The sequence below is a fragment of the Nannobrachium achirus genome, assembly GCF_963921795.1.
Source record: "Nannobrachium achirus genome assembly, chromosome: 14".
Taxonomy (NCBI): Eukaryota; Metazoa; Chordata; class Actinopteri; order Myctophiformes; family Myctophidae; genus Nannobrachium; species Nannobrachium achirus.
Window position 1 is genome coordinate 54491489 of NC_137821.1, and position 26761 is coordinate 54518249.

The 26761-nt window shown below is 43.0% G+C and overlaps 1 protein-coding gene across 1 annotated transcript in view; it reads right to left on the bottom strand.

Moving 5' to 3' along the window:
• Positions 1 to 26761, bottom strand: part of LOC308298144 (phosphatidylinositol-binding clathrin assembly protein-like) — a 110031-nt gene that overhangs the window by 61733 nt on the left and 21537 nt on the right. Inside the window, exon 2 of the mRNA XM_080741700.1 lies at positions 5986 to 6128. Within this exon, the coding sequence (XP_080597826.1) occupies positions 5986 to 6128 (143 nt within the window). The remainder of the gene's footprint in view (positions 1 to 5985; positions 6129 to 26761) is intronic.

Sequence of the window (26761 nt, forward strand, 5' to 3'; positions counted from 1 at the left end):
GATGGCCAAAACATGGCGAGGTCGCTTGTCGCCCTGAGGCGTCTTACTAGTATATATTATGTTTTAATTCAAATTGATTTTTGTTTTAAATAATCGATTAAATCAATTAGTTGCACCCCTAATCCACTTCCCTTGCAGGTCTGTCACTAAGTGGCTAACGTCAGCATTACCTCACTTTTCGTAGAAAAAAGGAAGTGTGCATCCGTTATTAGAACCGAGCACTTCTTTAACAGCTAATTAATGTGCCTCCAGTTCTGGGAAATTGCACAGACGAAAAAAAGAACAAGCTTGTGGCGCGAGCAAAGAGCAGCACAGCATTGTATGAGGATCAATTATATTACTGTATAATGTGTTAATCCACCATAACCCTGCCTTATTCACCCCATTTAGGCCTAGAATTATTGAATGCTTTAACCAGTGAAAAATAGCAGATATACAAGCTCACAGCGCGAGTGCCGCGCTGCGAGCTTGCAGATCTGCTATTTTTTGAAAAAGTCGTGAAAATGTGTGCAAATCTTTGAATAATTATATGTATTTTTAAAGCGAACGTTTGTAACTCAAATTTTGCTTCTGGGTGGTCCCTGAACTAGATATTTTGAGATGCGGGTCTGTGGCCAAATACTAGAGATGCACCGATCAGGTTTTTTGGGGCCGATACCGATCACCGATCAGCTGGAATCAATATCTGCCGATACCGATATTACCGATCGATCACAGCGTGGAATCAATATTTGCCAATACCGATATTACCGATCGATCACAGCATGCAATCCATAAATTGTGTCACTGTAGCAGCATTTATATATTTAATGATTCCTCTTACACATTGACATTGTATATATTAATTCAATTCAACTTTAGATTCTAAGGTCACGATTCGATTCAATTCTCGATATATTTTATCGTATCGTAAATCATTTTAGTTCTAGGAAAATTCCTCTTAAAGAAAAAAACTAAAACATTTTCCTATAAAGACAGTGGCAATATTGTCTGCCCTTCATTATTTCAAGGTTACTTGGTTATAATGGTTAATAACATGTTTCTTTAAAAGCAGAATCAATAATAGGCCAAATAGACCCTTAAGATTGTTTTTCTGTACACTGTATTACACATTTGGGATCCTTGCTCTTGGCATGAAAATGTTTGAGAACCACTGTTCTTAAACAATATCAGACAACAACATTTCTGTTTGACTGACATTACCCAGTTTCTTTTATTTTTATAGGCCTGTTTGCTCACAAAAACAGGTTCTGGCAACACCTTTTTTGCACCTGTTTGCTTGTTTCTGTGTCAGAAACTGAATGGCAACACTTCAGCTGCTAGCTGTTAGCTCTCATGTCGCGCACAGAGAGAGAATGAGAGACGTTAACTGGAGACACACACACACACACACACACACACACACACACACACACACACACACACACCCCTATGTCAAATGGGTCATTCTCAACGAGCCTCGTTAGTTAACCTAACAACACAGCTGGCCGGCAATAGTGTTGAAAACGCATTCATCGTGTTCTCTTCTCTGGATTCTAATCCAAGCAACTTGGAGCATAAAAAAATCGTGGATTTTACTTTGAGATGACAACAGCTAAAGGTAGAAGTAAGCTACTTATATTCTGATCTATGATGAATTATTCCAGTGTCAGTGGTTTATCCAAGACGTTTAAAACAAACGACTTCACTCTGAGACGGCAGCAGCTCTGCTCTCTCTCTCTACTCCTCCCTGTGCATGTGTGTGTGTGTAGAAGGGGAGGGGGGAGAAAAGTGGCTCACAGAAGTGAACTGCCACACACACACACACACACACACACAGAGAGCGAGAGAGAGAGAGAGAGAGAGAGGAGAATAACAGCTCTCCTCTGTCAGAAGCACGCATGCACAACGCGCACGTCTATTTCGCTAAAAAAATCGATCGGCTCGCTTTGATCCATTATGGAAACACCGATCGATACCGATATGGCCATTATCGGCCGATCTGATATCGGCGCCGATCAATCGGTGCATCTCGACCAAATACATATCATGTTGGGGGTCCTTCACATGAAAAAGGTTTGAGAACCACTGACATAGAAGTCTCTCAAGAACAGACTAACTGAGCTCCAGTTAAGTGAAAAGGACCTTTTCTTTGACGATGGCTGGCCAGATTGCTGACATAGAAACATAGGTTTTTCAAAAAATCTTAGAAGGATTCAAAAGACACTTATAGAATCGGGTCAAAATTCTAATGTTCAGATCTACTGTGAGTTTGTATATCTGCTATCTTTCAATAGTTAAAGCATAAAATAATAATACACTATAATGTGTACCCGTTCTGAATGGGTTAAGTATTTGTACATGAATCCATCAAGCTTTACCTACGTACCTACCTCCTATGTCCCACGTTGGTACAGAATATGGCTAATTAATTGTCCGCATTTCTCAGCCATTTTGATTGCCTCCCTTTACACAACAAAAACACACACGCACGCACACATACACACACACACACACACACACACACACACACACACACACACAGAGTAATAGATTCAGGTGATAAATTATAGGGAAAATCAACAACGTGTCTGGGTGAATGGGCCAACACAAGCCACAAGAACAACTTCAATGCACCTTGGCATAGATTGCAGAAGTCTCTGGAACCATACTGGAAGGATGAATTCTAACAAAATATATTCTCTCATTTGGTGTTTTAAGAAGGTGGGAGAAGAGTGCTGTCTAACATAGCCGGCCCGATATTCAAATCCTTTCAATTCAAAGGAGATTTAGTGGCATGAGAAAACGTACGTTTACAAACTTTATAGTGCCAAAGTTTTGGGTAAAAATAAATGAAAACGTATGTACAATTAAAGGGAATACATGAATGTATAAGCAGCGCAATGTCACATTGCAAGTGCAACTTGGAGAAACTAGCTTACAAAGTCACAACAGTGTTCATTTGCAGTTGGGAATAGTTATATACAGTATATACACATGTAGGCAGGGGTAGCTTGCTGTAAAGCCATTGGAAACAAATAGCAGCAATTGTTTTCATGATTTTACAGCATCTCCCATAGCCTTGGGGTTCAATTGAGTTCAGATCTAGTGATGGTAAAGACCACAGCATATGCAGAGGTGGGAAAAGTATTGATTACTTTATTGCAAAGTATAGATTGTTTAACTTAAGTAAAAGTATCAATAGCACAATCCGGTAATCCAAAATGTCCCTTTTTTCAACATATGTATACAAATCTTTTGAAAATAGCAGCTCTACAAGCTAACAAAGCATCACATCGCGACATACAGCTTCTAGATCAGGGGTGGGCAATAGGCGGACCGCGGGCCAAAATTGGCCCATCTGAAATTATTTCTGTCCCCTCCAATTATTTTGAGAATTATGATTTTTTTTTTCTTTTTTTTTTAAACAATATTGGACTGACAGTCTCACATAGGTTATCATATCTATAATGTCCAAATAGATAACGTATTCCCACCTGAAAGATGCTTATTCAACTTTTATTCATAATGAGAGTGAACAAAAACATGGCGCTAGTAAATCTGCTACTTTTGACGCTTTTGAATCTTGAAACGTCACAGTTTTTGGACATACACGGTTTACACCCAGACAGGGACACCCCGACAGGGACTCTATGCACTTCGCCCACTCGTTTCGGGGACAACGGTGAAGGATGACTCATCGGGACCCGTGGAACTTTTCTCCCACATTGCTATAGACCAAGTCAGTGCCTATGTTTTTGCACCTTGTGCATTGTCTTTCTAATGAGGGGTTGGTGCACTGTAGTCCTACCATACTGTAACACCTCTCCATTGTACCTAGCTGAGAACAGACTGTTCTTCTCGCTGACAGTCTCATCACTTATTACACTCTCAGTCACCTAAGGAAGAGTTGCACTTTTTTTTTTTTTTTTTTTTTACTTCTACTTGTCACATAAAGGGCCATTAGTAGGGCTGTCACAATTATTACATAAACGTCTAATGGCAATTATTTGACATAATCGTGATTATTTTTCATTATGGTCATAATCGTTTCCATGTTGAAATGTTTTCATATATTTTTTATAAAGTAAAAAATAGTGGAAATAGCAGATCTACAAGCGTTGTGAGCTTGTAGATCAGCTATTTCCACTATCAATGTTCTTTCTAAAGTATAAAGTTGTCAAATATGCCAGTAATTTTTGTATATTTAGGTTATGTGTCATATCTACTGTACCATGTGCAACTTCAAAGCCTAAAAGCCAAACAGAAATGTAATTGTCAACGACAAAAAACACAATTAAAAATCGTTAATCGCAATTATTTGAGTGACAATTCATCGTCATGTAAAATGTCATAATCGTGACAGTCCTAGCCATTAGGCTATGTATTCAGCATTTAAGCCAACGGACCACCATTTGATGAGATTTCGGCCTCTCAGTCCCCAAAAAATCCCAAGTTAAAATATGATTATTTTGGGTGTCGCGGCCTGAAAAGGTTGAGAACCACTGCTCTATGTGCTAATATGTTCTCTGTGTGTGTGTGTGTGTGTGTGTGTGTGTGTGTGTGTGCGTGCGTGCGTGCGTGCGTGCGTGCGTGCGTGCGTGCGTGCGTGCGTGCGTGCGTGCGTGCGTGCGTGCGTGCGTGCGTGCGTGCGTGCGTGCGTGCGTAAACACATTGTGTTTGTGTCCACTGATGGGTTTCTATATTGAGACAAGGCAAACACCTCTGTCAACATGATACATCTGGAGGGAGCCCGGAAGCTGCCTGATTGGCTCTTCACCGTGCTGTGTCCCGCGAATATAAATAAACGACTCGACTGAGTGTTTGAGTGGCTGTTTGTGTGTGTGTGTGTCTCTGTGTGTGCGAGAGAAATGTACTTCACTGATGAAGAATTTTGATTGCCCCACACGTTTGCGTACGTGCGTGAGAGAGACAGACAGCGATAGAGATGATTGTACCTCTCTGATGTTGACTGGCGTTGACTGTAAGAGCATGCGTGCGTGCTTGTGTCATTGCACGTGCACGTGCGCGCGTGCGTGTGTGTGTGTGTGTGTGTGTGTGTGTGTGTGTGTGTGTGTGTGTGTGTGTGTGTGTGTGTGTGTGTGTGTGTGTGTGTGTGTGTGTGTGTGTGTGTGAGACGACGAGGGGAAATGGTACCATCTCGAATGCTATTGGCTGCCAATGGTCACATGCAACCGGAGGGATACTTGGGAGAATGTGGTGCTGAGCTTGCCAAATAAAGCACACGAAGAAGAACCATCACAAGCCTATGATCACAAGCCCCTCCTACAGCATACCCTGCTTTAACATCAAATATAACATCAATTGGACCATATTTTCACAACACGCATATCATGGTGATTGAAACGAGGCTTTAAACTAGCGACAGGAACCATAAAGTACTTATACCAAGGTAAGAAAATCAAATGTAAATGTTCGGGGGAATAGAATGGAATCCTATGGAGAACATGTTGCTTCTGGTGCCAGAACAGTGCAACTAGCGGCAAATCATAGGAACTTTAAGTTCTGTGTTGCTTCATTTTAAATCGTGATAACTATCCCCCTGGTGCGTCCGTGCGTGTGCTAGGGCATTCACGAATAGTGATTTTTAGATTTTTATTCAAATTATTCGACCTCAAAGTATTCGAATAGTCGAATATGCGACAGGACTGTCCAAACTGTCAAATATTAAGCAAGAGGTGAACATTGTGAAAATAGCCGATCTACATGCTCACAACGCCTCGCAACGCGAATATATCTGTGGAACCAAGTCACATTAAATCTAATACCTACAATTCCAAGTGCTTATCAGGGTGGGGGTCCCCAGTTTATTTATTTATGTTTATTTTGGGTGTCACAGCCTAAAAAGGTTTGAGAACCCCTGGTATAGAGCATTAACAAATTCATCCACCAGGGCCATTGACTAAAAAAAATGCCCTAGGTGAATGCCCTAGCGTGCGCGTGCGTGCATGTTTGCAGGTGTGTGTGTGTGTGCGGTCCTCTCACCTCGTTGCCATACATCATGAGGTGGTGCGTGGTGATGAGGGCCTTGAACACCACCACCCAGCTGGAGTTGGCCGTGCGCTCGAACAGCGTGTCGGCCAGCTGCGGGACGCTCACGTTCATCTCGTTGGTGCAGTGGATCAGATCTGTTGGGACACACAGTTCGGTTCAGGTCAGTTCAGTTTCATTTCTTTTTCAGCACTTTTGGACAATTGAATACAAGTACATGTCTGTGTTATATTATAGGGATGGGACGATATGAAAATGTCATATCACGATTATTGTGACTAAAGTAATCGCGATTTACGATATTATCGCGATAATCAAAATATACCTAACATCCATTATCCTGGGGCGGAACGTTTGCCCAAAAATAGCAGATCTACAAGCTCACAACGCGTGAACCCCCAAGAGGTGAGCCCCATGAGGTTACTTACACATACTGTAATGACCGACACACCACACACAATTCTTAACCACTTGAATCTTTGTGAAAACAGACAGTCTTCAAGCTCATGGATTGAGCTCGCAGATCATATAAGTCAATGTTGGCAATTCTCAAAAAGGTTTCGCCTATAATGACATGCATAAACCATTCGGGGCAAAATGGTGTTGTGTAGTGAGCTTAAAGATCTGAAAAAGGTGTAGTATAGATCAGAAGTTCTCAACCTTTTCAAGCTGCGACCCCCAAAAGAATCATATTTTAACTGGGGACCCCCTAAACCTACAAGCACTAAGAGTTTAGGCATTACATTTTGTATAACACGGTTCTAGTGTGAAAATAGCCAATCTGTAGATCGGCTATTTTCAAAATTTCTGCCTCTAATATTTGACAATTTAGCCAAAGTTTAATTTGTCATTTTGGAGGTATCAAAAAGTCCTTAAATTGTCACTTTAGAAATGTGCAGACACCCTCTATACACTTAAACGTTGGTTTGTTTTACTGTTGAGAGAGAAAACAATGTTGCACATTAAGTTAATCATCTGGGGACCCCCCAAAATAATTTGGGGACCCCCCTGGAGGTCCCGACCCACAGGTTGAGAACCACTAGTAGAGACTGATGCAGAACTGGACAAACGGGCCAAATTCTAGTTGCAAAACTCTCCATCTCCCTTCTCTTTCTCTCTCTCTCATCCTTTCCTCAGTGCCAACCTTCCCGTTCTCCCTCACTGCCTCCCTCCTCCTCGCACACGCCTCCTCACTTCTCCATTCTCTTCATTCCATTGAGTGCTGCGCTGCTGCCAGACGACAGACAGACAGTCAGACGGCGGTAAAAAAGAAAAAAAAAGAAAACAGAATGCATTTCAGGTGTTGGCCGGGGCCAGACAGTCTCCACCAGCTTTTCTGAACAAATGGAACGCTATAAGAGCAGCTGAACCCCGACAGCAGACAGGAAGGACGACGTGGGACTAGTGAGCGAGCGGCTTGAGGCATCGAGAAAAGAACATGGAGGCTTTCCTGAGCCTCCGTTTTTTTTTAAGATATCTTTTGGGCCCTTTTCTGCCTTTCTATTGCATCCGTCAGGTCACAGTTACTATCAAAACCTCCACCGGCTGTCTGTCAGTCAGTCAGTCAGTCAGTCAGTCAGTCAGTCAGTCAGTCAGTCAGTCAGTCCGTCAGTCTGTCTGCTTGCCTGTCAGTCTGTCTGTTACACGTCACACTTTTGCCCTACTCATATCTTCGACACAGTTGCCCCGATCCATGCCAAACTTTGCACACACACTCATTGGCTGCCAAACCACAACCTCATTTCTCACCTGGCCTTCTTCTAGCGCCACCATGAGGCCGATACTTGCAAAACACATTTTTGGACACTGCTCTTACAGGTTTTGCCCTAAAATCACGCAAAGCGGTACACAGTATCTCTAAAGTCATGTCATCAACATGGATCTGTTCCATTTCCCATATTCCCTCCTGATTGGCTACCATTGCCTTCAAAATGTGTCTCCCGATTAGGGAGTCTTACTTGGTTGGATAGTATTCGTGAAGAGAAACAAGAAACGGGGATAGAGACGCGGAGGATGACAGCGAAGGCCATCGGGCTCAATCAGGACTCGAACCCTGCACCTCTAAGCCAGCGATACGGGCCTTCCGTGAGCATCTCTGACGCAGGGACGGGACGATAAGCGATATTATCGTTAATCGTATCGTGGAGATTTAATTTATCATCCTCTGTCATGCACCGGGATCAATTCACCTTGTATTTGCTGAGCTGCATATCCGGTACCACTTAAACCCTCTATAATATTGGTAAAAGGTACTTATACGATATAAGTACCTTTTTTTCACTCTATCAAATGTCTTTGCCAAAAAATAGCTGATCTACAAGCTTGTGAGCTTGCAGATCTATTTTTTTGGCAAACGTTCCACCCCAGGATAATGGATGTTGATTATTGCGATAATATCGTAAATGGCGATTTATTTTTGTCACAATAATCGTGATGTGAAATTTTCCTATTGTCCCATACCTACATCCCGACGTTTGGCGTGGTGCACTCACAAAATGTGAGAAATATTAACAGACGCAGACACACATAAAAAGGTGACATGTGAGAGATATTGGGAGGGAGGTGTATTTCCTTGGCCTACTGGCTGCTTGTAAAAGAGATGTGGCTCTGTTCTGTTCAGTGGTTTGTGAGATTGGCCACAGACTCAGAAAGAGAGCGCCCTGGTTTAGCGTGTGTAATATACAAGCACTGTTGTCTCGACTTAAAATGTGTCTTTGAGAACCAATACACAGTGGATCTCAACCTTTTCAGGCCATGACCCCCCAAAATAATGTGAACCGGGGACGCCTCACCCTAACGCGACCGAGTATTTCCCGGTGAATCTGTGCGCAACGGTGGGGGCTTGGGAGTGTGGGGGACACAAACCACTGACTATTGCTGATGATGGAGAGGTTATAGCTTAGCTTTTATGTATTATGTAATGTAATCTTGCCGATTTAGTAAGAAATGTAATCTTGCCGATTTAGTAAGAGACTCGTCGCCAATTGCAAGATATTTAAAAGTTATTTGGGGCCATGATGATATCCTTTCTTCCCACAACAAGGATTTATATTGTCTGTGTTATTGTTTACAACCACAGTTATTCACGTGTGGCAAGATCGGGGTTCACTAGTTTTTAGTATAGGCTATAGACTCGAGGTGGGTGAAGCCTTTTCAGAAGTTAATTTAATGTTTTCAATTTAATGATTTCCTTTATCCTCATCTAATCTTGCGCTAATGCACGCAACTGTTTTGCCAAGTTTTAAGGCCGTGTATGCTTTTCAGAAGTTAATTTAAAGTTTTCCATTAAATGATTTCCTTTATCGTCATCTTCCGCTAATGCACGCAACTGTTTTCGCCAGGTTTTAAGGTCTTATTTTAGTTGTTTCTCTTTCTCATAAGCTCGCTACCCTCCTTGCCCTTCGGCCCCCACCTTTGCGCACAGATTCACCGGGAAATACTCGGTCGCCACCCTAACATGCACTTGGACTTGTAGGAGTTGAGGCGTTACATTTAGTTTGACTCAGTTCCACGGGTAATTATTGTGACTTTACTGGTCATCTGGGGACCTCTCCCCACCAAAATCAAAAGCTTGTGGGGACCCGCAGGTTGAGAACCAATATACTATACCACACTAGGGGTGAGCGATATGGAAAAATACAATATCACAATATTTTCCCCAAGCTGTATCACGATACACAATCTAGGGACTCTCTGGGTTCCTTTTGGGAGGTCTACCGTTGTTCCCTATTGAGCTTGGCATATTTCCTGGGGCAAGCTGCCCAGATCACACATGTCACACGTGTCTTTTTTCACTCTCAAAAAGCGCCTGCAATGTAGTGCATTTGAAACTACATTGCAGTGCACATCATTGGGTGATCACTGCTTGCCTCCTTTGAATTGTTTTATTTTTATTTATTTTCTGTTTATTTTGTTGCTGAGTGAGGTCAGCAGACAAAGTGACATGAGTGAAAAAAAAAACCTGGGTGAAATGTGCCAATCTCAACAGGAAACAACAGTAAATTGACCCTTACAAGTATGTAACTCTGACATCATACAAATGAAACCAAATGGACCCTTATGGTTTCATTTGTATGCTGTAAGGGTTAAGGGGAGACCTTGACATTTTGAAGTTTGAAAACTACAGATTTAGACAAAAATGCAGGTTTAAATGATTTCTGCAAAGAATATCTGTATTAAAAATTCAACAGGATTTTTTTTTACAAGGCTCCCTCATTGTATCACGATATATACGATATCTCTGAAAAGGCATATTGTGGAGACATATCGTCTCCACGATATTTATCTATACCACACACACACGCACGCACACACACACACACACACGCACACGCACGCACACAGACAGTAATCTGAATCCTCTTCCCCACACAAAAACACTCGAACCCGACACGCTCCACTCACTTCCTCCTACGGTGTACATCCTTTAGAACGGAGGCGAGCCACTGAGGCGTCGCGTTACACGTTGTCCGCGCTGTTATCTGAGGAGACGCTCTCAACGAGTCCGTTGTACCATTTTGCTAGTGTGTGTGTGTGTGAGTGACATTGAACAAAAAAACGCTGCACTTCGCGCGCCAGTGCACAGCTGTCGCAGTAGGTGGAGATGCGTTAAAGCCATTTAGGCCTAGAATTATTAAATGTTTTAACTATTGAAAAATACAAGCTCACAGCGCGGCAACGAGTGCCACGCTGCGAGCTTGTGGATCTGCTATTTTTGAAAAAGTTGTGAAAATGTGTGCAAATCTTTGAACGTATGTATTTTTAAAGCGAATGTTTGTAACTAAAATTTTGCTTCTGGGTAGTCCCTGGAACTAATTATTTTGAGATGGGGGTCCGTGGCCCAATACATATCATGTTGGGGGTCCTTCACATGAAAGAGTTTGAGAACCACTGACGTAGAAACATGTGTTTTTTTTCAAAAAACCTTAGAAGGATTTAGAAGACACTTATAGAATCGGGTCCAAATCTGGTCAAAATTCTAATGTTCACTACTTTTAAACAGTTAAAGCATAAAATAATAATACGATAATGCGTACCAAGAGCTGAGGCTGATTCTGCAAATGACTTCTAAAAATCCAAGCGGAAATGAAAAAAACGTATGTTTCTATGTCAGTGTTTCTATGTCAGTGGTTCTCAGACCTTTTTCCCTGCCGATCCTCCATCTCAAAAATATTTTGTTCCAAATGTGTCCTCCCAGAGGCAAAGATTTGAGTTGAAATGTTCTGCTTTCAAAATATGTTCTTTGCACAAATTCTTAGGATTTATTTTCAAAAATAGCAGATCCTCAAGCTTGTAGCGCGACACAAAGTGACGCGCTACAAGGTCGCAGTTACTACCAAAACCTCCCCCGGCTGTCCCTCCGTCAGTCAGTCCGTCTGTCACTGTCACGTCACACTTTTGGCCCTACCCTTATCTCTGCCACCGTTGCCCCTATCCATGCCAAACTTTGCACACACACTCCTTGGCTGCCAAACCACAACCTCCACCCCTCATTTCTCACATGCCCCTCTTCTAGCGCCACCATCGGTTCTTGCAAGTCCGGTTCTTGCAAGACACATTTTTGGACACTGCTCCTACAGATTTTGCCCTAAAATCACGCAAAGCAGTACACAGTATATCTAAAGTCATGTCATCAACATGGATCTGTCCCATTTCCCATATTCCCTCCTGATTGGCTACCATTGCCTTCTCAAGTTTGTGTATGCGACCTGACGGTCTCTTATCTCCTGATTAGGGAGTTTTAATGGTGTCAAATAATTGCCATTAGAGGATTATGTAACAATTGTTACCTGATGTTAACAGGTTAAAAAAAACACTAATCACTGGTGTGCCCTCATGCATCTCTGACCAGCTCCCCAAGTGCTTTTCCACCTGAGGTTTATGAGGTCGAGCATCCAATTACCAAGCTCCAGACTCCCAAGACACGTGTTAATGCCACGTGTAACATACATGTATCATATTCACCGTTTCCCCAGACAATACAGCCGCGCGCACGGCGCAGAAAAGCATTAAAAAGGAATCGTTCAGTTTCAGTACTTACTGACTACTACCTTCATGTGTGCATTAGCATAGCTGCATAATGTTTTAAAAGAGAGAGAGAGAGAGAGAGAGAGGCTCCCAGTCGACATTTCTCAGTAACCTTAGTGCCGAATAAAATGAATTAAAATAAAAAGGTTTTCAATAATTTGACAAGAATCTCAGAATGTGCGGTATCAAACCCAAATGTTTTACTTTAACGATACTATGAAGTTAGCAAAACATAAATCAGTTTATGGTGTGTGACGCCTCTTGCATCGCAGGAACGTACAAGTGCTAGATGCTAGATGTCTGGAATTTACATGTTTCAAGAGTTTTTTTTTTGGTGTGCTGCATTACTTTGCCGCGGCAATGGTGGATTTTGATTGATTAAATCAAGGGGTCTTCAATGTTTTCAGGCCAAGAACCCCCTAGCTGAGAGAGAGATGACCCCCAGATTCCATATAGTTTCATCTTTTGACAGCACAATCACCAGTGTGTTTTGGATTCATGTCAATTTGTGTTATGAGATATGTAACCCCTGGGGGTCCCGGCCCACAGGTTGAGAACCACTGTTCTATAGCAACCTTCCTCCTCTTTCCTGCTTTCTTTTCTTTTTCTCTCCATCTCTCTCTCTCTCTCTTCCTCTTTCTTTGTTCCTCTCTCTCCGCGGGACATTATGGGATGGTGCCGACTCAACACACACCTGGTAGGTAACTAAGGAAACCGGCTTCTCATTAGACAACTGGTAGAATGGCCGAGAAGAGAGAGAGAGAGAAAGAGAGAGAGAGAGAGAGAGAGAGAGTCCCACAGGGAGAATTCATCACCATAATCTCACACACGTGCGTGCGCACGCACACACTTGCGCGTGCTTAACGGAGCAAGCAATTAGTATCTTTTCCAGCACACACACTTTCAGTCGCCGTTATCTACATGTAGTCACACATACTTACTCTCTCTCTCACACACGCACACGCACACACACACACACACACACACACACACACACACACACACACACACACACACACACACACACACACACCCCCCAACCTCACTTAACATTGGTTCTTTTGTCCAGGTGTGCGCTCGGTAACTATGCAAACACACACACACACACATGCAGACCTACTTTCACTCTATTTGCTCTTGTACCATCGTGTACTCAGCATGATCTCAATTGCACAGAAGGAAGCACCCACACACTCCCTTAGCACAGCAGATTTCTTTTAACACACGCACACGTGCACATGCATAGTGGCGCACACACAGGCATGCACTCGCGCAGCCTTGACTTTCAAAGTCTCACTCTTTCATGTCTTCATTACATTCTAATTAGGAATCCTCCTCCCACACATGCACGCACTTGCACGCACGCACGCACGCACGCACACACACACACACAGAGAGAGAGCCAAAACCAGGCACACACCCAGTAGCATCCTCTCTAACTACGTGGTCCAACACTCTTACTTAGTATGAACTCATTCTACACACAATGTGAAGACACACCCAACACCCCACACAAACACACACACACACACACACACACGCACACGCACACGCATGCTCACACACACACACAGAGGATTGTTCACTAATCCATGATTTCACTCCCTTCTCCTCTCACACACATCATGCAACAGTACACACAGATCATACAGCAGCACATCGAGGTAACAGAAAATGTTCCATGCCGCACATTAATGGATAATTGTGTCTTTCACTTGTTTTGTTTTGTTTTTCTTTTTTCTTACAGTCTGCCTGTGTTTGGGTATGCGTGCGTGTAGGGCTGTCACAATTATGACATTGTCACTCAAATAATTGTGATTAACATTTTCATTGTGTTTTTTGTCGTTGACAATTGCATTTCTGTTTGGCAGATATGACACATATTTGACAACTTTACACTTTGAAAAGATCATCGATAGTGGAAGTAGCCAATCTATGACAATTATCACAAAATAATTGAGATTATGTCAAATAATTGCGATTATGCGACGATTATGTAATAATTGTGACAGCCCTACATGCATGCATGCATGCGTGCGTCTGTGCGTGCTTGCGTGCATCTGTGCGTGGGTGCGGTGTCCCGCTTTGTGGTCTGTGATATCCAAAAAATGATCAACCACGCACGTCGTGGACACAGCTTTTTATCCGTGCCGTTTTATTTCTCAGCTCCTTAAACATAATCCACTGTAAAACAAACAAAAGAAAATGTTAGCTAATAATAGCATCGATAACCAGAAGGAAGGGTGGCGAGTGTGTGTGTGAATGAATGTGTTTTGTGTTGTGTTTGCCGATGCTTGGGATTCCAGCTCGATTTGAATACAATTAAAGAGATTTTTTCCTCTTTCTCTGAGCCTTGGTCTATGCGTCAGGGGGATTGAGAGAGGCTTGTTAAGAAGGATGCTCACGCTGCCTCAAGAGTCAAGAACCAACACTGCTTTGCAATGACAACATAGTCCATTCAAATTCAATTAATGAGGACTTTTGTCTGCTTTTTTATACATTTTTCGAAACGTGACGCGTTGTGAGCTCTGAGATTGTCTTTTTCGTTTCTTTTAACACATATGGTGCCAACCCTGTGCAAGCCCGAGTTTCCCGAGTTGCAAAAAACATACATATATATGTTTTTGATCTCCTTACTTCCAACTTCTGGTTTCGGCATGATTGCGATCGCAAAATGCATGTTTGACTCCCAGAACAGCCCATGGCAGCTCCAATGGCAGCCATGTGTGTTTACATTTGAAGAAAACACTATAGACTATATATTTTGAATGCCTGAACGGATTTCCAAGCGGATTTTTTTGTTTGAAAGCTGTGAATGGACCCTTATAGATCTTAAACTCTTGGGTTACATTATTGCTAAAAATCTGGATTAGTCCATTTACAAGAAATCTACACAATTAGATAGCGTAGAACCAGAAGAATTGTTATTTTGTTTGCAATATAGCATGGAATTGTTGACAAAATCGTATCCAACGACGACAATCTAAGTTTTGGGTCTGAGAGGAGATCAAATGGTGGTCCGTGGCCATTTCACTGCGTCTCTCCTCCGCTGTCTTTCTTTTGTTTCGCTTCAGTCAAACCGGGGATGAGGCGTGAGACGGAGAGAGAAGGTTCTGTGTCTGTTGAACCCAGTCAAAAATAAAAAATAAAAACATCCTGTGGGGTTTACTTTTTGCCTGTGCCCTGTGTCTGTGTTTTGTTTTTCTTCCTCCACGGTGTGGACAGACTGTGTCTGTGAAACAGTGAGAATTAATAGCTTTGTCCCGCTAACGGAGATGAGGAGAGAGAGAGAGAGAGAGAGAGAGAGAGAGAGAGAGAGAGAGAGAGAGAGAGAGAGAGAGAGAGAGAGAGAGAGAGAGAGAGAGAGAGGGAGAGAGAGAGCTAGCGGCTGGTGTCCCCAGTGAGTTGGCTATATACCCTGCAGGTAGCCAGGTGGCCTGTGTCATTATCTATCCATCTATCTTAGCTCTGCCTCCCTCTCCCTCTCTCTCTCTCCATATAGTTTCCATCTCTCTCCATTTTCTGTTCTCTAGTTAGTTTTTCGCTCTCTCGATGTCCCCTCTCTCCATCTCTCTGCCCGCCGCTCTCTCTCTCTCTCTCTCTCTCTTTTTTCTTCATCTCTCTCGCTTTCGTCGCGCCTCGCTTCTCTCACGGTCGGCCGGACGGCCATATCTCTCTCTCTCTCTCTCTCTCTCTCTCTCGCTCTCTTTTTTTAACTGGGCTCATGTTTTTTCATCAGTTTCCCGTAGTGGTGTGAGAGGACTAAGAGAAGAGCTGATTAGGTCTGCGGGGACTGTACTGTGTCCGTGTCCGTGTGTGTGTGTGTGTGTGTGTGTGTGTGTGTGTGTGTGTGTGTGTGTGTGTGTGTGTGTGTGTGTGTGTGTGTGTGTGTGTGTGTGTGTGTGTGTGTGTGTGTGTGTGCGCGCGTGTTTTAATGTAGATGGGGTACATGTGCTGACTTAATCAGGCAGAGTGGAACAAATTAGATGCCATTGATCCTAAACCAAGGAGAGAGAGGGGAAGAATGGAAGGCGAGAAAGAGAGAGGGAGGAGAAAGAGAGAGAAAGAGGGAGAAATTCTCCTTGAGAAGTTGCTTTGCGCGTCGACCAGGGGACTTCGACCTTTTCGGGCCGAGGACCCCTTAGTTGAGAGAGAGAGAAGAAGCAGGGACCCCCACAGCCTTATCATAGATTCCATATAGTTTCATTGTTTGACGGCCCGATCATCAGTGTATTTTGGATTCATGTCAATTTGTGTTTTCAGATATTTAAGCACTTGAACCGTCAATACATAGTAAACTTGACCTTTCACTCTGTACTTAGTCTGCTCTTTTTCCCCTCTACATCAAAGCTCTTTGCCAAAAAATAGCAGATCTACAAGCTCACAACGAGCTTGTAGATCTGCTATTTTTGGCTAAAGTTCTCAGAATATGGACGCTAGGGTTCAAGTGGTTAATATGAAAAAGGAGAACAAAAGGTTTCTAGCACTCAAAGATTTGGAGGACCGCCTGTAGTAACTCTGGGGACCCCCTCGGGGTCCTGGACCCCCTGTTGAAGACCCCTGGCGTGGACAATGATTCTCTCTCCATGTCAAGCCATGACACACGGAAGTCTTTGTCAGGGGAGCGTACCGTTATTGCGACGTTCGATAGTTCGACGTCACATTCGTCCGACGCTGGTGAATGCTAACCTGGTGAATCACCCTTTGTCAGTCTATCCTCTTCATCCTGTTTTCAGGAGTCAAAATGCAACGCAATATAATATGCCGTGCCTACCAACCAAACGTTAACAACACAGCCCATCATTAGCTCTGCAAACTGACCCGAACTACTGATACAAGAGCATACGCCTTGCACGTTTTATAAAAGCAATAAGCCATGCTCCGTGTCGTACCTAACAATGCCCATTAGCCGTTATAAATAAAGACTGTAAACCACTGCCTTTTTTGGGCCTTCTTTTTAGTTTTGTTTTTCACATTTAGAGCAGACAATTATTTTGTATCTATGCAAAACCTTGTGCATACTCATCATGAACATGAAAAGAAAAATACCATTATTTAACAACACGATGTCGAATACTGTCCTAGTTCATGGTAAAAAGTATAGAGAGGTGGAGAACCCTGGGCGGATTTTGTGCAGACCCAAAACCAACCTCCACCGGCTGTCAGCCTGTCTGTCAGTCTGTCCGCCACGCCACGTCACGCCACGTCACGTCACGTCACACTTTTCCCCCTACTCTTATCTCCACCACCGTTGCCCCAATCCATGCCAAACTTTGCACACACACTTATTGGCTACCAAACCACCCCACATTTCTCACATGGCCCTATTCTAGTGCCATCATGAGGCCGATTCTTGCAAAACACATTTTTGGACACTGCTCCTAGATTTTGCCCTAAAATCACGCAAAGCGGTACACAGTATGTCTAGTCATGTCATCAACATGGAGCTGTCCCATTTAGCGCCACCATCAGGGTGATTTTTTCAAACACATTTTTGGACACTGCTCCTACACATTTTCCACTTACAGGCCTACGCTATCTCCCGATTAGGGTGTCTTAATGGTATCATGGTTCAATGTACAACCCTTTGTGAGATGATGAGGAGATCCGTTGAATTGTGCAAATCAGCAGAGTCCGTGCGGATCGGATCTACTCTGCGTTAATGCGACCGGACTCGGTAGGCAAACAAATGGATGGTGCTGTGCCAATAGCCAGGCTTTAATATTCATGCAGACAGCTGGACAGTAAATCATTATTTTGAAACTATCTGCCTGTGTGTTCCATGTCTCCCACAACCCAACAGAAATACAATGAATGAAAAAAAGTCAAGATATCATGTTTTTTTTTCCGGGATGCCAGTGCAGGACGAGTAACGACTTAAAATCCCCCCATTGGCGAAAATAGAGGATCTACGAGTTTGCAAAGATCGTCTATTTTCGGTGAAGATATTTGGCGCAGAGGGAAGACATTTGGGGGTCTAGAATAGAGCTCCGGGAGGATCGATTCTGGCCAACCAAGTACGTGGAGTTTAACCCATTAAACTAGCAGATGTAGAAAAGAATAGCAGATTCACAGCGCGTCACTTTGTGCCATGCTGCGAGCTTGTGCAATTTCTTTAACAATTTACAAATATCTTGCAAGTGTGATAACTACTAAAATCTGCCTCAGGTCTTGATGGGTTGAGTGTAGGGGGGGGGGGGGGGCGATATGGTGATAAATATCTTTGAGACGATAAAATGTCTCCACAATATTCCTTTTCAGAGATATCGTATATATCGTGATACAATGAGGGAGCCTTATAAACAATCTTTTAAACCTGTGTTTTGGTCTAAATCAGTAGTTCTCAAACTTTAAAATGTCAAGGTCTCCCCTTAACTCTGACAGAATACAAATGGATACCAAATGGACCCTTACGGGTCCATTTGGTTCCATTTGTATACTGTCAGAGTTACATAATTGTAAGGGTCAATTTGGTCCCTGGACCCCACTTTGAGGACCACTGGTCTAAATGGTCTGTTACTTCTTTTTCTTTTAGTTTGTGTTACCTTGTTGTAGGTGGTTGTACTGTCAAGTAACTTGAAAAATAACCATAAAAAACAACATGAAAAAGAATCGTGATAGGATCGTGTATCGTGATACAGCTTGGAAATATATCGTGATATTGTATTTTTCCATATCGCCCAACCCTAGTTGAGTGGTAAATTTTGTCCCTTGGTTTTCTTTCTCTCGCATCCCCCTTTTTACCCACATAAAGCCGCTGACACACACACACACCCACACCCACACCCACACCCACACACACACACCCACACCCACACCCACACACACACACACACACAGGGAAGTGGACTTGGAAGAGGGAGATGATCTCATCCTGTCAAGACAGGCGGGTCTATATGGACCCAGTCAGCTGAGAACAGTGAGCCACTCACGGTCGCACACCCGCACACACCCCTCAAAATAAAGGCCACCATAGAAACTGACGAGGCGTTGCCACTAAAGGACCGCACCTTGTGATCATGAGGTGCACGTATTCTTGTGTTCACAGCAATCTAAAAACAGTGGTTCTCAACCTGTGGGTCGGGACCCGCAGGGTGGTCCCCAAATTATTTTTGGGGGGTCCCCAGATGATCAACTTAATGTGAAACATTGTTTTCTCCCTCAACGGTAAACCAACCAACATAAGGTTTAAGTTTATAGAATATAGACTGGGTATCTGCACATTTCTAAAGTGACAGGACTTTTTAATATCTCTAAAATGACAAATTAAACATTGGTCAAATTGTCAAATATTAGAGGCTGGTATTGTGAAAATAGCAGATCTACATGCTCACAACGCCTCGCGGCGCGAGGCGTTGTGAGCATGTAGATCAGCTATTTTCACAATAGGACCATACAAAATGTAATTCCTCGACTCTTATAGTGCTCGTCAGGGTGGGGTTGTCCCCAGTTAAAATATTTATTTTGGGGGGTCGTGACCTGAAAAGGTTGAGAACCACTGATCAAAAACATATACGCGATCACACGTGCGCGTGCAGAATTGCCGCCGAGTTTGGAGTCGATGATGTCATCCCCCCGGACAGAGGCCGTCTCTGTTCCTCTCCTGTCAGACTTTGCATTGTTAGCGGTAAGAGGTTTGTTTACCTCCGTGGGCTCTTCCCTGATTGGCCGGCGGACCGTGCCCCACACTTCCTGGTACGGGCGGACGTACCAGGGGCCGTAGAGGGGCCGGTACGCCTCCACACGGAACTGTCAAAGGAAGAGTGTGTGTGTGTGTGTGTGTGTGTGTGTGTGTGTGTGTGTGTGTGTGTGTGTGTGTGTGCCAGTGGTGGAAAAAGTACTCAATTTTGTTACTTGAGTAGAAGTATCAATACTGCAATGTAGAAATACTCCATTATTAATTAAAAGTACCAAAAGTAAAAGTACAAAATGATTGAAAATAGCAGATCTACAAGCTCACAACGTGTCGCATTGTGAGCTATGTAGATATTTTCAAATAGCCTAGGTATAAAATAGTGTGTAAGTTGTTAATGTATGTTTTATAATAGGCTTATAATTTATACCTGCAAAGTAACTGGGAACTAAAGTTTTCAAATCCGAGATGTAATGGAGTAGAAGTAAAAGTATTGGAATTCGGAAATACTCATGTAAAGCACAAATAACTCAAAAGTGTACTTGGTTACTTTACACCACTGGTGTATGCTGGGCACGTCTGTGCATGTGCGTGCGAGCGTGTGTGTGTGTTGAGAGAGCAATGTGTCTGCACACAGTGGATGCACTCTGTCTCAAATGAGGCATCGCTAAACCTCAAGGTAGAAAGAGAGAGAGACAACAGAGTTGTTGGAAGGACAGGGTGACCGAGAGAGAGAGAGAGAGAGAGAGAGAGAGAGAGAGAGAGAGAGAGAGAGAGAGAGAGACAGAGACAGAGACAGAGAGAGAGAGAGAGAGAGCGTTTGCTCTGTTATTTTTACATCCTAATTACTTAATATGGTAATGAATTGGATTTTGGTGATCTATTTGCTAATCAGTCAGGCCAACAAGTATCTACGTCAGCGGCATTTTTAAGAAGACGGCGATAAAGAAGAGAGAGAGAGAGTGGGGCAGAGAGAGAGAGAGAGAGAGGGTGAAGCGAGGGAGAGGAAGATGAGGGGAAGAAAGAGAGAGAGAAGGCAGGTGGTCAGATCAAACAGGAGGTGGAAGAGAGAGAGAGAAGGGGGGATGGGGAGGGAGAGAGAGAGCACATCTGGACATGCTGGTGGTCATGTTCTGTCTAGGGATGGGACTATATGAAAATGTAATATCACAATTATTGTGACAAAAGAAATCACGATTGACGATATTATCACGATAATCAAGATCCATTATCCTGGGGCGGAACATCTGGCAAAAAAATAGCAGATCTACAAGCTCAGAACGCGTCGCGCAGATCGGCTATTTTTTGGCAAAGACTTTAGATAGAGAGTGAAAAAAAGACTGTATCAAGTACATATTCTAAGTACCCTTTACCAATTATAGACAGTTTAAAGGAGTAGTTCACCCCCAAAATGACTTTTTTGTATGGATTACTCACGCCATGGAGACTTGAGTTCAAAAAGTTTTTTTTGTATTTTTTGCATTCCTAAGACAAAACATTGATTAGAGTAAATTTACCCCCATTGATTCCGGATGGGACCCAAATGCATTTGGGTCCCCATCCTGAAACAATGGGGGAAGATTTATTGTAATGAAATTATTGTCTTAGGGTTAGGGTTATGCGACTAAAACTAAAAAACATTATTGAACTCAAGTCTCCATGGCGTGAGTAATCAATAGAGAAAAGTCATTTTGGGGGAGAAGTACTCCTTTGTGGTACCGGATATGCAGCTCGGCAAATAAAAGGTGAATTGATCCCAGTGCATGATGTTGGACGATATCGGGATAAGTTAAATCTCGACAATATGATTATTGTGTTTTTTTATCACGATAAACGATAATATCGCTTATCGTCCCATCCCTAGTTCTGTCGTCTTCTCTCTCTCTCTATCCACCCCCCCCCCCCCTCCTCGGATCATCTTCCCTTTCATCCCCTTCCACCATCCTTCTAATCTGCCAACGAAACCATGCAGTTAAGCTGGTTGCACACGTTTTTCGTTTTGGAAATCCGAAATCCACAAAACAAACATTGTTCAGGCCAGGGAGAGAGAGAGAGAGTGTGAGAGGGGTCTATTGTGATTGTCTTAAAGGGAGTAGTTCACCCCCAAAAATACTTTCACCCTAAATTTACCTCCAATGATTCTGACCCATTCAGGGCCTTATTTGGGCCCCCATCCAGGGCCATGCATTTGGGTCCCCATCCAGAATCAAAAGGGGGTAAATTTAATTTTTGTCAGTAATATCTTTTTTTTTTCCTTAGGAATGCGACGAATACAAACAAATATTATTGTACTCAAGTCCCCATGGCATGACTAATCAATAGAAAGAAATAATAATAATGTTGGGGGTGAACTACTCTTTGGTGTAGAGGGGAAAAAGAGCAGACCAAATACAGAGTGAAAGGTCAGGTTTATTAGGTATTGACGGTTCAAGTGGTTAAATATCTGAAAACACAAATTTACATGAATCCAAAATACACTGATGATTGTGCTGTCAAACAATGAAACTATATGGAATATATGAACAGGTGGTGGGGGTCCCTGCTTCATCTCTCTCTCAACTAAGGGGTCCTTGGCCTGAAAACGTTGAAGACCCCTGATATAAGCTATGACTGCCCCGTGTGGTTTGTGTCTGACTATATAGGTCTTTAAGTCCCTATGGTATACGATGTGTTGTTATCTCTGACACGCACGATTGCAAAAACACCCACATGCGTTACAGTCAAAGAAATACCAGCATATTATCCTGGCAAACGCATATCCCACACAGAGAGACAGACACAACCACACACACTGTACATACAGTACATAAACACACACACGCTAGACAATAGACATAGGATCAAGGCTTGCACCAGAAGGTGTTATGTGGCTAATCTGATGCCAGATTATAACCAAGAAGTGTTGTGGTTTTAATGTAGCAGTTTGTCAATGTGCTGCTGCTGCCTCGAGTCTCTCTGGCATTGAACAACAGGAGCATGTTCTCTTATAGAGAGGATTCCCTTTCTCTCTCTGCATCTCTCTTTTTATACATTGTTGCTGTCGGGTAGAACGCCTTGTACGTCCAGAACCTGTTCCTTTTCAGCCTGTGTTCCAATGGATCCAATGTAGATATTGTTTTAGTCACAAGTAGGCCTGTCACAATTATTACATAGTCTCCTAATCGCAATTATTTGAGATAATCGCAATTATTTGGGGATAATCGTCATAATCGTTTCCACGTTAAAAGATGTTCATTTTCCAAAACTAGCAGAAATAGCAGATCTACAAGCTTACAACGTGTCACTTTGTGGCGCGTTTTAAGCTTACAGATCAGCTATTTCTGCTATTTTAACACTTTTTGAAAGATATAACATTATTAAATGTGTCAGTAATTTCTTTGTATATATATATTTAAGTTATAGGTCATATCCAGCGCGAGGTGCAATTTGTGATTAAAAGAAAAGTAATGTTGCGCTTCGTTCCTCTTTCAATCTCTGCACTGCACGATCTGGCTCGACTTTTATTCAGTGCGTCCAGCAAACAGCATGACGACGTGCTGTTGGGAAATATGTTGTACTTAAGGCGAATTAACAAGGGAAAGAGACAAAGGATACCAGCAGAAAGGACTCAAAGCAAACAGCCAGTAAAGTAATTATGATCACATGAAGATTCTGCTTAGATGGTCATTCAGAACGATACATTTCCTTCAGTCAAAAGATGTTCACCGTCCCTTCAATGTGGGACTACTATGAAAAAAGGGGCATATGACTTGCAAACAGTACTACATACTAGTACATAGAGTACTTAATTGTAACCAATTCTAACCGGCTGGGCAGCCTCATAGCGGCTGGTGAGCGAAAACACTACATATCCCATCATGCAACTCGGCCGCCAGCATCATGGAGCGTCTATTCTCCATAGACGGCGACACTGGGCCGTGACGGTCGGCCACGGTCAGGATTTTAGTTTCACGGCCGAATTAAAACAAACCGACGTCCATTTTAACTCATTCTGTGCCACCTTTTCACCACTAGAGGGCGCCCAATGGCCATAGAATGCTACATAGACAAGTGCTGGTATATGCACAAGCCCTATGCAGCCATGACTCGCCTGAACACTTTCCTTTGTTCATGCACAGGAACAGGATGAAGTTAGCTTGAAGTTAGCTATTGACTACCAAGCATTTTAGAAGCCCTATTTTCGGCGATTTAGCCATGATTAAACCTTGCACACCTCATGGATATGCATGGAACAGAGAAAATGAGCTCTAAAGATCCTGGATTGCATTGAGTGGATGGTAAATATCGGCGGCGCGACGCTCTCGCCGGCCGTGTAAACAGATGACGGCCGGCGGCGCGGCTCGAAAAAAAAAAAAAGTTCGGGATCGGCACCCTGATAAGGACAAATAAAGCCGAACTAGTTCGGGATTGGCACAGTAAGAGTTAAAATCGTCAGGTTAAACAACATGCACACGCACGTGAATTCCGGGGCTCTTCAAAATAAAGGCGCTCTACAGCACATAGAATTACCGAATCAATGACAGCCCATGCATTAAGTATTTAATTTATTTGCAAACAAACACTTCAAGTTGGCCCCCCAATATGAGTGTCAAGTTTGTGGAAAATACAATGCTTGACAGCATTCACAGCTTCTGTATCTGAGACTGTTCTTTACAGCACAGTCAGCTTGAAATGTTATCCTGACACAGTACAGTTTAATGGATAAACTGTGCTGTACCTCTTCTGTATGGAGTTGTCGTGCTTTGGCTCCAAATGTAAGTATCCTTGGATTTTAAAATGCCGCTGAAAGAGCGCCATTAAAATGTGATTAATCACAGCTATTCTTTTTTGCCTTATCATCTGACAGCCCCAATAAAAAGATAGACAGAGAGAGAGAGAGAGAGAGAGAGAGAGAGAGAGAGAGAGAGAGAGAGAGAGAGAGAGAGAGAGAGAAGTGTATCTCTGTCTGTCTAAGGCCTGTCACAATTATTACATAATCGTCTAATTGCAAATATTTGAGATAGTCAGAATCGTTCCCATGTTGAACATTGTTCATACATTTTCAAACATAGGCAAAATAGCAGACCTACAAGCAGCTATTTCTGCTATTTTGCTATAACTATAAAACATATTAAATATGTCAATAATTTGTGTCTAATAAGTCATATCTGCCCTGTGCAGTGTGTGATCATGAAGCCTAAAAACCTAAACATAAATTAATATTAAGTTAGTCGCAATTCTTTGTGTGACAATCAATCGTCAACTTAAATTTGCAATCGTGACAACAGCCCTAGTCTGTCTATGGTCTGGCTGAGACTGTGCCACTGCTAACAACAACAACAAACACAAACACAAACACAAACACAAACACACACACACACACACACACACACACACACACACACACACACACACACACACACACACACACACACAGTTAATGCCAGCCAAAGGCTCTCACAGAACAGCACCCTAAAAATAACCCAGTATATCAGCACACACAGACAGAGATAGAGAGAAAGAGAGGGAGACTCAAGTACTTCCAGGAGAGGCCCGCAGAGGCCGAGGACATTACACCTTTGTTACTGTGCCCAAAACACACACTGTTTTCCAACACACACACACACACACTCATAAGCCTCTCTTGCTTTTACACACACACTCTCACTTAGGGATGGGACGATACGTGATATTATCGTTTATCGTGATAAAAAACACTCACGATAATCGTATCGTGGAGATTTAATTTATCGTGATATCGTCCTCCGTCATGCACTGGGATCAATTCACCTTTTATTTGCAGAGCTGCATATCCGGTACCATTTAAACCCTCTATAAATTGGTAAAGGTACTTATAATATACTTAATACAGTATTTTTTTCACTCTCTATCAAATGTCTTGGCCAAAAAAACAGCCGATCTACAAGCTCACGATGCGTCGCGTCTTTTTTTCACTCTCTATCAAATGTATTTGCCAAAGAAACAGCCGATGTACAAGCTCACGACGCGTCGCAGCGTAGATCGGCTGTTTTGGCAAATGTTTCGCCCCAGGATAATGGATTTTGATTATCGCGATAATATCGTAAATCGTGATTTCTTTTGTCACAATAATCGTGATATGAAATGTTCATATCGTCCCATCCCTACCACAAACACACATACTCTCACTGATACACTCACTCCTTCACACTCAATCCTTCTCGCTCTCACACATTCCCTTGGGGTCCCTCCCTACCTCCCTCTCCATCTCTTTCTCACACACACACTCACACACACGCACACACACACACACACACGCACGCACACACACACACTCTCCCTTGGGGTCCAGTTGAAATAGACATCGTCAGACAGTCTGCAGTCCTCATTTCACCACTATTCTGAATGGGAACAGAAGTGGGTTGAGCTGCACACGCCCGCCTCTTTATATCGTCGCTGTCAGGCAGAAACCTCGCATCTCCAAGTTTCACATTTTTCGCGAAGTAAAGCCCTGCTTTTCATCAGACAAGGCCGTCGCACAAAAGTAGTGAAAACAGCCGATCTACAAGCACACAACGCCTCGCGGAGCGAGGCGTTGTGTGCTTGTAGATCGGCTGTTTTCACTAGTTTAGATCATTTCTTTAAATGATAAAAACGAACGGTTTTGGACATACAAGGTTTCTACCCGACAACGATATACTGTAGGCATCCGTATCTCTCTCTCTCTCTCGCTCTCTCTCCTGTCTGCGCCCTTCACCCCAGAGCTGTCATGTTTTTGGCATTTTACATGACGATTAATTGTCACTCAAGTAATTGCGATCAACGGTTTAATTGTGTTTTTTGTCGTTGACAATTACATTTCTGTTTGGCTTTGTAGGCTTTGAAGTTGCACATGGCGGATACGACACATAACCTGAATATACAAAGACAATACTTACATATTTGACAAATTTATACTTGAAAAAGGACCTTAATAGTGGAAATAGCCGATCTACAAGCACCCCCCCCAAAATGCCTGTCTAGCTCTCTCTGTCTGTCAGTCAGTCCAAAAGGTCTCGTTCCCGGGTTATCAGTTGTCCTGGCCCCGGGCCCTTATCCCACACAGACAGGAAAGCTCATTGAGAGAAGGTCAAGTCCTAACTCCGTTCTCAT